Source organism: Nicotiana sylvestris, chromosome 2 (assembly GCF_000393655.2).
Source record: "Nicotiana sylvestris chromosome 2, ASM39365v2, whole genome shotgun sequence".
NCBI lineage: Eukaryota > Viridiplantae > Streptophyta > Magnoliopsida > Solanales > Solanaceae > Nicotiana > Nicotiana sylvestris.
In genome coordinates, this window is record NC_091058.1 from 147,748,195 (window position 1) to 147,761,391 (window position 13,197).

Consider the following 13,197-nt stretch of genomic DNA (forward strand, 5'->3'; position numbering starts at 1 on the left):
ACAGACTCCTATAGGGGCTCTTACAGCCCAAGCGCAATAACAAGACATCTCGTGGCATAATCAAACAGGCCATCGACCTCAAATCAATCCACCACGTGGCATAACAAATCAGGCCCTCGGCCTCAAAATCATGAATCAGTACCACACTACTGCGGCGTGCAGCCCGATGCCATAGTATCCTCACAACACAGGCCCTTGGCTTCACTCAGTCAGAAATATCTCAAGCCACTCGGGCAACAGTAAAACATGATGCTCAGCCCAAAATATCATTTAAAATATCAAACACGAGTAAATATGGTTGAGTTATGAAAACAATAGAATACAACATGACTGAGTATAAATATGAAGTCAAAACAGTAAGGAATAGTAGTAAAAATCCCCTAAGGGTCCAAAATAGTTGGCACGAGGCCCAAATATGGTGTTCAGCCCAAAACATGATAATACTTTCCAAAACACAATGATAGCAAACAGTTTTCAATCAAATACATGGTTTAACAGTCATACGGGATGGACTAAGTCACAATCCCCAATGGTGCATGATCCCCACACTCGTCATCTAGCGTATGAGTCACCTTAAAGTAGCACAACGATGTGAAATCTGGGGTTTCATACCCTCATGACAGCATTTACAATCATTACTTACCTCTATCCGTTCCAAACTCTATTTCGCGATGCCTTTGCCTCTCTAATCAGCCTCCGGATGCCCCAAATCTAACCAAAAACAGATTTATACCATCAAATATGCTAAGGGGACAAAGCCCACTCAAAAATAACCAATTTACATAAAAAATCCCGAAATTGGCCAAACCCGACCACCGGGCCCACGACTCGGATTTCTATAAAAATCACAAAACTGGAATCTTTACACTCTCACGAGTTCATACATATTAAATACATCAAAATCCGACCACAAACGACCTCTCAAATCCTCAAATCAACGTCTCAAATTCCAAGCCGTAACTCCCCAATTTTAGGCTTTAGATTCCATAAATTTCATGTTTAAATAGGTAGAAATCACAATAGGATCGAGTATTAAGTCCATAAATCTTACTACCAAGTGTTTCCCTTTGATTCCCTCTTCAATTCTTCTCAAAAGGCTCCAAAACCGACTCACAAATGGTGAACTATGGCCGAAAATTGCGAAAGTGGTTTTTTAAACATTCTGCCCAGCAATTTAAATCCCTTCTTCGTGAACGCAGTCAATGTCTTGCATTCGTGAAGCAAAAATTCCATTGACCACTTAATCCTTCATCGCGAACATGACATCCTGAACGCGAAGCTTCAGCTCCTCAACCCTTCGCGAACGCGACCTCTAGCTCGCGAACGTGAAACACAAATGAACATGGACCCAGCTACTCCCATTTACTCTACGGAACGCGGGAAACTCATCGCGTTCGCGATAAACATTGCTCCTAACCCTTCACGAACACAGGACCCACGTCGCAAATGTGAAGGCCAACTGTTAGTCTGTATGGGTCCACAAGGTTAGTGATTGTACATATTTTGGACAAGAATTCCACCTTGTTTCCTTTATCACAAATTTGAGAGACACTCAAGAGACTATACTTAAGTCCATTGACATAGTATACATTTTCAATAGAATGAGTGAGTGACTTCCCAAATTTTCCAACTCCAAGAATGTACCCCTTTTTACCATTGTCAAAGGATACACTCCCTCCTTGCAAGGCTTTTAGTAAAAGAAAGTTTGTGGTGTTCCCAGTCATATGTTTCGAACATCCACTATCCATGTGCCATTGTTGACCTCTTCCTTTCACTATTCCCTGCACAAGATATTAGGAGTTAGTTTTAGGAACCCAAACAAGTTTGGGTCCCTTGTAGTAAGCAAGAGGATGAATAAAAGCTCTCTTAGTCTAGACAGGTAATGTGCGTTTTTTGTGAGTAGAACCTGGTCCCCCTTTTGTGGTCACGGTTTCAGCAGCCACTTTGTCTTTCTATACTGATTGATTCTTGGCCTGGACACCTTCCTTGAAGTGCCCAGTGTTCCCACATTGGGTACGAGGCCAGTTATCAGATGGAGTGGCACTCTTACCGTAAGGGTTGTGAGGAGTTTTCTCCCTTTGGAACATTTCTCCCTACCTTTTTCACTATCATTAGTGAGCAAGGCAGTGGTAGCTTCTAAGGACTAGGTCCACTTTAGAGACCTTTCAAGATCATTCATTACTTTTTCTAGATTGGCATGGAGGAGCTCGTTTTTCTCAATTTCAGCACACATCCTATATCTCAAAGCTTCCACCTCAGCTTCAAGCCTAAGGTATTCCTCACTAACTATCTCCTTTCCTCTTTCAGAGCTTTCAAGTTTTGACTTAGTCAATGGCTTTATTATTTTTTCCCTTTGATTTGCAGTTTCTGCCAACAGATCACTCTTTTCTTTTCTAAGAATTTTAATGGTTTTCTTTTGATCAGTAAATGCAGTCACTAAGTCTTCTCTAGTATGTTCTGATTCTTCTAGTTCTAAGAACAAGGAATCCCTATCCTCCGCAAGACTACAAAAGGCAGTAATTAAACATCAGCTAAACATATGGGTTTTTTTGGAGAATAGGATTTCAGATTTTTCTGAACATCCCTAAACTTTACCTCTTCATTGCCATTGTCTTCATCATCATCTGATTGAGCCATGAAAGCAAGCGTTGAGTCATATCCAATCTCCTCGACTTCAACTGCCATCATGGAACTATCACCAGTATTAGGTTTATCTTGTTTTACTTGTGTAGTTCCCTCATGAGCTATTTGCAAAGCCTTCCATATTTCGTTGGCAGTGTCGCAGGTAGAGATTTTGTCGTACTCTTTAGGTCCCAATCCATATAATAGAATTTTCTGGGCACACAAATTCTTTTTCACCGCTTTCTTATCTACTTCAGTGTATTCTTTGTTGTTTTTTATTAAAAGTGGAAATTCATCTAGTACCTTGACTGGAACGAACGGACCATCGCAAATGATATCCCATAGCTCACAATCCTCAGCCATGATGAAATCGTGCATTCTAGCTTTCCACCACCAATAGCATTTTCCATCAAACTTGGGGGGAGTGGTATATGGAATTCAAATTTTATTGGAGCCGCCATGAGGATCTTTCCTAGGTGTTAGCCTGATAGGAGGAACCGGCTATGATACCAATTGTTAGTTTGTATGGGTCCACCAAATCGTAGAATACCTAGTCCTCTACAAGGTTCTGCTGAGAGCACTTAATAAAGCAGTAAGTAAATGAGGTAAAGGATTTTTACGTGGCAAAATCCCACACAAGGGGATCAATAAACCACGACCTACACTTGTAGGCTTTTTAACTTCACTAATTTGTAATCTTACCTATTACAAGCCACTTTACAATAATTCCTATTGCAAAGGATTTACTCAACTAACTTGTGGTACTTTTACCACAAGCCACTTTGTGACTGTCCTAGTAACAAAGGCTTTTTCTAACTTGTGATGCTATCACCACAAGTCATTTTGTAATTCTACGATTACAAAGACCTTTCCTTATGACTAAATCTAGTCACAACATAAACTCAACGAGTTTACTGGTTTACAAGAGGATTCCTAATCAGAATGATTATAGGTAAGCAGTTTAGGACATACAGTAAGTACAATAACAAGGTTACAACTCAACTAGGACAGCGACAATCAATTGTTTAGGAACTGGTCCGTCGTGGTGGTCAACCTTGTTCTTTAAGCTTCTGAGGATGATTTCTTTGTTTTTGCAAGAGAATTTAATAAGTAACAGAAACCTTTTCATTGATCTTTTTGTATAAAGCCCATTGGGTACATCTTGATCACATCACTTAAAATGATGTGAGTACTTTGTTTGGTTAGAGAATGAGTGGGTTGACAGTGTAGTGCAGTGTGGCAGAAACAGTGCCGTCAGTCACTTCATTTCCAGTTGTCTCCAAATGACTTTGTACTGTTATGAGGAAACCACGGAAGCATCAGGTCCTTGTTGGGTTCCTAGCTCTTGAAGCTGTAGCAGTTCATCTTTCGCTTGAATCCGTCAAAGTTTACTGCAATCCAAGTAGGTCAGGTTCCCTATCTGGTTCTTAACAGTAAGTTTGTTAGATCATCAAAACATCAGGCAAGAGTATTTAAGATCTATCAATTTCCCCCTTTGTGATGATGATAAACTTAAACAATTATAAATCGGAATTGGGGCAGTAAAACAAAACAGTTTAAAAGAGTGTTCCCCTTAGACTATGTCTTATCTTACATGGTCAGAGTAATAGAGCATAAGAACCAATTCCCCAATGTGTTTCCCCCTGAGTCCTATATTAGTCTTTCCCTCTTTTGGAATCATTAAAAAGAATAGCAACACAAAGAAGTCCAGCTAAGCTAACTCATGTCATATATGTGCACACAATCATGAGAAAGAATACAATACAGAGAGAAGGTACGAGACATAATAAAAAAGGATTCATATTAATAATTTTTAATATGCCTCGTCCTTTGAAAAAGGAAGAGGCAACATTGGACTTGTTCACATGAGTAGTAGTAGTACATCCCAACCATTAAAAACACACAAAAAAAAAACATCCACCAACCATCAACAAAGAAACAAGAAAAAGAAACATATCCAGAAAACTGGTCACTAAAGGGGTTCTTAGGGGGCACTAGGAGGAAAAGGCTTGGAAGTTGCAGCAAGTGTCTGGAGAACAAGGTCTATTACGGCGTTTCCTAACTTTTGCTCGTTGAGCGGTTCAACCTTCAGGTTCTCAACTTGTTCCCTGAGATCAATATTTTCTTGTGGCAACGGACCACTTCATCATTCGACATGGGAATCGGTCGACCTTGTTGACCTTCCAGGATAGCATTCCTAGCCTTCAACCGACGAATTTCCTCAGCTGCACTGTTCTAGGTATTGATGAGCTGAGACACATTTGATGTACTTCCTACCCCCCCCCCCATACTTCTCAATACACTCGCACTCTTCCAAGGTTGTCTATGAGAATGTCTGCTTTTGGGTCCCCACTTTACCTGTTCCCAGTGGAACCTTAAAGAACTTGAACACCAGAGTAAGCGAGAATCCATAGGGAAGCCCATGATTACTGTCCTTGAGATTGGCAACCTTCTGCATGTGTTCAATCATTATGGCAGGTAGACTCACAGGGTTGAAACCATCCAGTTTCTCCATTAGGAATAGGTTAGATTTTGAAGTCACAGATCTCCTTTCTGCTCGAGGTAACAGGACTTTGTTGACCAACTCAAACAATAGCTTGTAGGCAGGGAGTAGTGCTTTCTTATGGATCTGGTCCCCTTTCTGATTAGCATTGTCTTTCACCACTGCATTTTTGAAATTATACTGACAAACATCTCGTACACTCGACACCCCAACTGTAGGAACTTGCAAAATTTCTCCAAACAATTGCACGTCAAGGACGATGTCTACCCCATTGACCAAAGCACAGACATGGTCAGTATCGACTGGAAAGAGACTGGCGAAGATATTTTGCACCTCCTCCTCATACACTTTAGGGGCATCAATGTAAAATAGATGCACCCATTGTTAAAACTCCACCATTTCCAGAATTTGGCGCATTTCAGCTATCTCTAAGATTGTTGGGTCAAACGTACGACCCAACAGAACTTTTTGATACCTTAGGCGCTCAGAGCCAAGTCACACCTCACTTCTTGCTTTCTTTCCAGAACTAGGTTCTTCAACAGTTTCACACTTGTGTTTCCTAAGCTTTTCTCCATTGACTTTCCCTTGTACTTCACTAGTACATCCTCATCACTCATTACCTATTTAATCTTGGACTTAGATATTGACCCTTTCTTCGTGGAAACAAGCTCAGCCCTTTTCGATGACCGCCTAACAAGGGAACCAAATTCCTCAGGAGTTCCTTCTTCCACCTCAACTACAAGGATACCTTCATCACTTACAAGTACACTATCCTTCACCAACTTTCTTCTTTTCTTCTTACTACTTTTCTTGCTCTTTTGGAGTGCAAAATTGTAGGCCACTTTGACTTGAAGACTGGTAGTGGGTCGCTTAGTTTCAGACTCAGGGGTGGAGACAACCCTTCGCTTACTTATGAATGCATCAAGGGCCACTATGTCCAGGTCTTCTTCATTACTAGATCGCATTTCTGGTGCTTGAAGTTCTAGGGGCACAACATCAAATGCAGGAATAGCATTGTCCTAGGGATGAGAGTCCTGACCTAGGTCCTCCGGAGAGGGATCAGGTTCCTCATGTGATGCCCCAGCAGTGTATGCTACTGCATCCTCTTCAATAGACATAATGGCCCCTTCTTCCCCCATGCTTTGTGACTCATGTTTCTGGGAAATAACTTCATGCAATACCCCATAAGCGGATACCACAAACACAGTCTTTTCTTCTTCAACCGGTTCTTCCACAACCATGGAATCAGCGGCAACGATGGCGGAACCTTTTGGGAACTCAGTATTTTGACCGTGTTATCCACTTATGGTTTTATTGGTGGGAACAACAGATGATGGGATGAACGGAACAACAATTTCAAGGGTTTCTGAGTTGGGAAAGGATTTGGAGACTGGGGTAGGTGTTACTATAGCAGTAAGAGTGATAAAGGGTGATGAAGGCTCAGTGAAAACGAGAGGTTCCATATATGGTTCAGAGGTAATTACAGCTGAGGCAGAGAGATCAGAAGTTTTTTCAGCCATTGGAAGAAAAAGTGTGATGATCCTTCCCTTTTGGGTGAATCTAGAGTAGGGCTTATGGTTAAGGAGAGCAGAAGAGAGGGTTTTTAAAAGGTGAGGATAATTATGAAGGGAGAGGAATAGGCACCAGTTCTGAAACGGCGGTTGGGCGTGGAGAATTGCAATGTTTCAGAGGGAGATGGAACAATTGAATTGAGGAGACCTGACAGTAGGATCTGAAAAGTTGATATGGCAGTTGTATTTTGTCCCTTTTTTAAGACGTGTATTAAAAGAATGCACAAAACTACTAACCTTTAGTACAAGAACCTGGTTCTTGAGAAAACATTTTCTTTATCCCCCCCCCCCTTTTTGAAAAGAATTAATCCTCTTTTATCAGTCAAGTACTGCATCTATTGCTTTTATGCTCATCATGCATGTTTACCTACAACGGTATTGAAGTGAGTTAGATAGGTCCAGAAAACACTTTGAACCAATTATTTCTTAAGAATACGAGCCAGCCAAAGAGGAATCAGGTTCTTAATTTGGCCTCAACAGTCCCAGCTTTACTCTATTTCTTTCAAATTGTTCCCTACTTAGTGCCTTGGTGAAAATGTCTGCAATTTGATATTTTGTGCTGCAGAACTTCATGCATATCAACCCTTTCTCCACATTATCTCTCAAAAAATGATGTCTCACATTAATATGTTTGGTCCTTTTATGTTGAACTGGATTCTTCGCCATGTTGAGTGCACTGGAGTTGTCACATAGGAGGGGCACGCTTTTAGTGAGTACCCCAAAATCCTCCAGTTGCTGCTTAATCCATAGAAGTTGAGCGCAGCAGGATACTGCGGCTACATATTCAGCTTCAGCTGTTGACAAAGCCATTGAATTCTGCTTCCTTGCTCCCCAAGAGATAAGACATGAACCTAAGAAGTGAGCCATTCCAAAAGTGCTATTTTTGTCCACAAGATAACCTGCATAGTCTGCATCAACATACCCAATTAGATTAAAATTGTCACCTGATGGATAGTACAGCACTAGGTCCTGTGTTCCCTTAAGATATCTTAGTATCCTTTTGGCAGCCTTCAAGTGAGATTTATTAGGATTTGATTGAAACCTTGCACATAGCCCCACACGGAAGACAATATCAGGTCGATTGGTAGTTAGATAGAGGAGAGACTCAATAATGCCTCTATACATTGTTTGATTCATAGGAGATCCGATTTCATCCATGTCCAGTCGAGTCGCAGTTGCAATGGGAGTGTCTATCACCTTTGATGCTTCCATGTCAATTCTCTTCAAGAGTTCCCTGATGTATTTTTGCTGACAAATGGAAATGCCCTTTGAGGACTATTTTACTTGAAGATCTAGGAAGAAATTTAATTCCCCATCATGCTCATTTCAAATTCGCTTCCCATAAGTTTTGCAAATTCTTCACACAGAGAGTCAATTGTTGCTCTAAAAATGATATCATCAACATAAACCTAAACAATGATTAGGTTCCTTCCTTGTTTCTTTAAGAAAAGAGTATTTTCAATTTTCCCTCTCTTAAAACTATTTTCTAAGAGAAATTTTTACAATCTTTCATACCAAGCTTGAGGAGCCTGCTTTAGCTCGTACAGAGCTTTGTCTAGTTTGAACACATATTCAGGGTGCTCATGACATTCAAACCTTGGGGGTTTATTCACATAGACTTCTTCTTTAAGGAGTCCATTAAAAAATGCACTTTTGACATCCATTTGGAACAAGGTGAATTCCATATGAGAAGCAAAAGCGATTAGAATTTTGATAGCTTCCATGCGAGCCACTGGTGCAAACGTTTCATCATAGTCAATCCCTTTCTCGTGATTGTAGTCTTGGACCACTAGCCTGGCCTTGTACTTTGTGGTAATTCCATGTTCATCAATCTTGTTTCTAAATACCCACCCGGTTCCTATGATGGTCCTATCTGGGGGTTTGGGTACCAGGTGCCACACATTTTTTCTCTCAAACTGATGCAGCTCGTCTTGCATGGTTGTAATCCAATCAGCATCTTTCAAGGCTTTCTTGATGTTTTTAGGTTCTATCTGGGAAAGAAAGGCAGAGAAGGCAAGTGAATTTCTGGCTCTCGACCTAGTTTGAACTCCAGAATCTAGAGGAGTGATTATATTATCTATAGGGTGAGAGATTTGATGTCTCCAGTTGGACGTTTGAGGTTCATTCTGAGAGGAGGAAGGTATGTTTGGATGATTTTCCTCTATCCTTCTCTCAGGTGCCAGTGGAGTTCCTTGAACTGCATCAACCACTCTTTCTTCAGCTTCAGTGGTTGTAATTGAAGTGCTTGGTTCTGTTGATGATGAGGCAGCACTGTCTTCATTTGGCTCATTCACTTGACTCATCATATCTGCCTTTTCGTTTGTCATGTTACTCACTTAACCAGGAACAAGTAAGGGTTCTCCATCTTGATCTTCCCCCGCACTTTTTTCAAATGATCGATGAGATTCATCAAAAATAACATGGACACTTTCTTCAACACATTGAGTTCGCTTGTTATATATCTTGTATGCCTTGCTTTGAGAAGAGTAGCCAAGAAATATTCCTTCGTCACTTTTGGCATCGAACTTACCAAGTTGATCCTTTCCATTATTGAGAACATAGCATTTGCATCCAAATGTTCTTAGGTGAGTCAGCTTGGGTTTTCTTCTATTCAGCAATTCATACGGGGTCTTGTTCAGAAGTGATATGATCACGCACCTATTCACTAAGTAGCAGGAAGTGTTGACAGCTTCAGCCCAGAAGTTCTTTGCATGTCCACTGTCAATCAGCATTGTTCTTGCCATTTCTTCCAGAGTTCTGTTCTTCCTTTCTACTCCATTTTGCTGGGGAGTTCTGGGAGCTGAGAAGTTGTGAGAGATACATTGTAAAATTATGTCCCATGATCTGATCTAATGCATACAACTCTAGACTCTATCTTCACCTGGATTTTCTTCACAAAGGCCACGAATACTTCAACAATTTCATCTTTTGTTCTGAGAAATAGAGTCCATGTGAATCTGGAGTTGCCATTCACGATTACGAAAATATATCTCTTTCCTCCTCTACTTTGCACCCTCATAAGTCCACACATATCCATATGTAAAAGCTCAAGCGGCTTTGAGGTGCTCATATCTCTTTTTGACTTAAAGGAGGACTTTACAAGTTTTCCTCTAGCACAGGAATCATAGACCTTCTGAGTTTTGAATTGTGACATAAGCAGACCATGGACCAGGTCCTTCTGAATTAGTTTGTTCATAAGGGAAAAGCTTGCATGGCCCAATATTCTGTGCCATAGTTCAGCATCATCATGAACCGCCTTTAGACAACTTAAATCACCACTCTGTAAAGATTCGAAATCAGCAACATAGATGTTTTTGTATCTTTTGGCCACCAGAACTATTTCACCGGTCACAAGGTTAGTGACTGTACATATTTTGGACAAGAATTCCACCTTGTTTCCTTTATCACAAATTTGAGAGACACTCAGGGGACTGTACTTAAGTCCATTGACATAGTACACATTACAATAGAATGAGTGAGTGACTTCCCAACTTTTCCAACTCCAAGAATGTACCCCTTTTTACCATTTCCAAAGGATACACTCCCTCCTTGCAGGGCTTTTAGTAAAAGAAAGTTTGTGGTGTTCCCAGTCATGTGTTTCGAACATCCACTATCCATGAACTATTGTTGACCGCTTCCTTTCACTGTTCCCTCCACAAGAGATTAGGAGTTATTTTAAGGAACTCAAACAAGTTTGGGTCCCTTGTAGTAAGCAAGAGGATGAATAAGAGCTCTCTTAGTTCAAACAGGTAGTGTGCATTTTTTGTGAGTATAACCTGGTCCCTCTTTTGTGGTCACGATTTCAGCAACCACTTTGTCTTTCTGTACTGCTTGATTCTTGGCCAGGACACCTTCCTTGAAGTGCCCAGTGTTCCCATATTGGGTACAAGGCTAGTTATTAGATGTAGTGGCGCTTTTACCGTGAGGGCTGTGAGGAGTTTTCTCCCTTTGGAACCATGCTCCCTGCATTTTTTCACTATCATTAGTGAATAAGGCAGCGGTAGCTTCTAAGGACTAGGTCCACTTTAGAGACCTTTCAAGATCATTCATTACTTTTTCTAAATTGGCTTGGAGGAGCTCGTTTTTCTCAATTTCAGCACACATCCTACATCTCAAAGCTTTCGCCTCATCTTCAAGCCTAAGGTATTCCTCACTAACTATCTCCTTTCCTCTTTCAGGTTTTGACTTAGTCAATGGCTTTACTATTTTTTCCCTTTGGTCTGCAGTTTCTACCAATAAATCACTCTTTTCTTTTCTAAGAATTTCAATGGTTTTCTCTTGATCAGTAACTGTAGCCACTAAGTCTTCTATAGTATGTTCCGATTCTTCTAGTTCTAAAACAAGAAATCCCTATCCTCCGCAAGACTACAAAAGGCAGTAATTAAAACATCAGCTAAATGCATGAGTTTTTTTGGAGAATAGGATTTCAGATTTTTCTGAACGTCCCTGAAGTTTACCTCTTCATTGCCATTGTCTTCATCATTATCTGATTGAGCCATCAAAGCAAGCATTGAGTCATATCCAATCTTCTCGCCTTCAACTGCCATCATGGAACTATCACCAGTATTAAGTTTATCTTGTTTTACTTGTGTAGTTCCCTCATGAGCAGTTTGCAAAGCCTCGCAGGTAGAGATTTTGTCGTACTCTTTAGGTCCCAATCCATATCTAGAATTTTTTGGGCACGAAAATTCTTTTCCACCGCTTTCTTATCTGCTTTAGCGTATTCTTTGCTGATTTTTTTATTAAAAATGGAAATTCATCTAGTACCTTGACTGGAATGAACGGACCATCGCAAATAATATCTTATAGCTCACAATCCTCAGCCATGATGAAATCGTGCATTCTAGCTTTCCACCACTAATAGCATTTTCCATCAAACTTGGGGGGTGGTATATGGATTTACCTTCTTCAAAATTTAGTGGAGCCGCCATGAGGATCCTTCCTAGGTGTTAGCCTGATAGGAGGAACCAGCTCTGATACCAATTGTTAGTTTGTATGGGTCCACCAAATCGTAGAATACCTAGTCCTTTACAAGGTTCTGCTGAGAACACTTAATAAAGTAGTAAGTAAATGAGGCAGAGGATTTTTACGTTGAAAAATCCCACACAAGTGGATCAAAAATCCACGACCTACACCTGTAGGCTTTTTAACTTCACTAACATGTAATCTTACCTATTACAAGCCACTTTACAATAACTCCTATTGCAAAGGATTTACTCAACTAACTTGTGGTACCTTTACGACAAGCCACTTTGTGACTATCCTAGTTACAAAGACTTTTTCTAACTTGTGATGCTATCACCACAAGCTACGATTACAAAGACTTTTCATTATGAATATATCTAGTCACAACATAAACTCAACGAGTTTATGGATTTACAAGAGGATTCCTAATCAGAATGCTTCTAGGTAAGCGATTTAGGAGATACAGTAAGTACAATAAAAAGGTTACAACAAAACTAGGACAACAACAATCAATCATTTAGGAACTGGTCTGTAGTGGCGTTCAACCTTGTTCTTCAAGCTTGTGATGATGATTTCTCTGTTTTTGCAAGAGGCTTTAATAAGAAATAGAAACCTTTCGGTGATATTTTGTATAAAGCTCATTGGGTACATCTTGATCACATCACTTGAAATGATGTGAGTACTTTGTTTGGTTAGAGAATGAGTGGGCTGACAGTGTAGTGCAGTGCGGCAGAAACAGTGCCGATAGTCACTTCATTTCCAGCTGTGTCCAAATGACTTTGTACTGCTATGAGGAAACCACAGGAGCATCAGGTCCTTATTTGGTTCCTAGCTCCTGAAGCTGTAGCAGTTCATCTTTAGCTGGAAATCGTCAAAGTTTGCAGCAATCCAAGTAGGTCAGGTTCCTCATCTGGTTCTTAACAGTAAGTTTGTTAAATCATCAAAACATCAGGCAAGAGTATTTAAGATCTATCACCAACCTTACTGCCTCACATCCTAAACCTTTGCGAATGCGATAGCCCTCTCACGAATTCGAAGGCCAAATGTCTGCAACACCAACAGCAGATTTTCTGCAACTTCTCCAACTTGAATTTGATCGGTTCAACCACCCAAAACTCACTCGAGGCCCTCGGTACCTCAACCAAACATGTCAACATATCCCATAACATCATTCAAACTTGTTCCAACCGTCGGAACACTCCAAACAACATCAAAACACCAAATCATCATTGGATTCAAGCCTAAAAATTCCAAAAACTTCCAAATTCCACTTTCGATCAAAAAGTCTATCAAACCTCATCTGAATGACCTGAAATTTTGCACACACGTCACAAATGACACAACAGACGAACTCCAACTTATGTAATTCTATTCGAACCCCTATATCAAAATCTCACCAATCAACCGGAAAACGCCAAAATTTCAATTTTGCCAATTCAAGCCTAATTCTACTCAGGAACCCAAAACCCATTCTGATCATACTCCCATGTCCCAAATCACCTCCCAAAGCTATTTGAACCATCGGAATTCACATCC

At 40.4% G+C, this 13,197-nt stretch overlaps 2 protein-coding genes across 2 annotated transcripts; both read right to left on the bottom strand.

Moving 5' to 3' along the window:
* Positions 1-1,412: 1,412 nt before the first annotated feature.
* Positions 1,413-2,985, bottom strand: LOC138885750 (uncharacterized). The gene is made up of 3 exons (XM_070166730.1): positions 2,591-2,985; positions 2,183-2,504; positions 1,413-1,781 (listed from the first exon to the last, which is right to left on the bottom strand). The coding sequence occupies exons 1-3, from the start codon at positions 2,983-2,985 to the stop codon at positions 1,413-1,415; spliced, it is 1,086 nt and encodes a 361-aa protein (XP_070022831.1).
* Positions 2,986-7,158: 4,173 nt separating this feature from the next.
* On the bottom strand, positions 7,159-7,908 carry LOC138885751 (secreted RxLR effector protein 161-like). Its single transcript, XM_070166731.1, has one exon. The coding sequence runs from the start codon at positions 7,906-7,908 to the stop codon at positions 7,159-7,161; it is 750 nt and encodes a 249-aa protein (XP_070022832.1).
* Between the last annotated feature and the right edge of the window lie 5,289 nt (positions 7,909-13,197).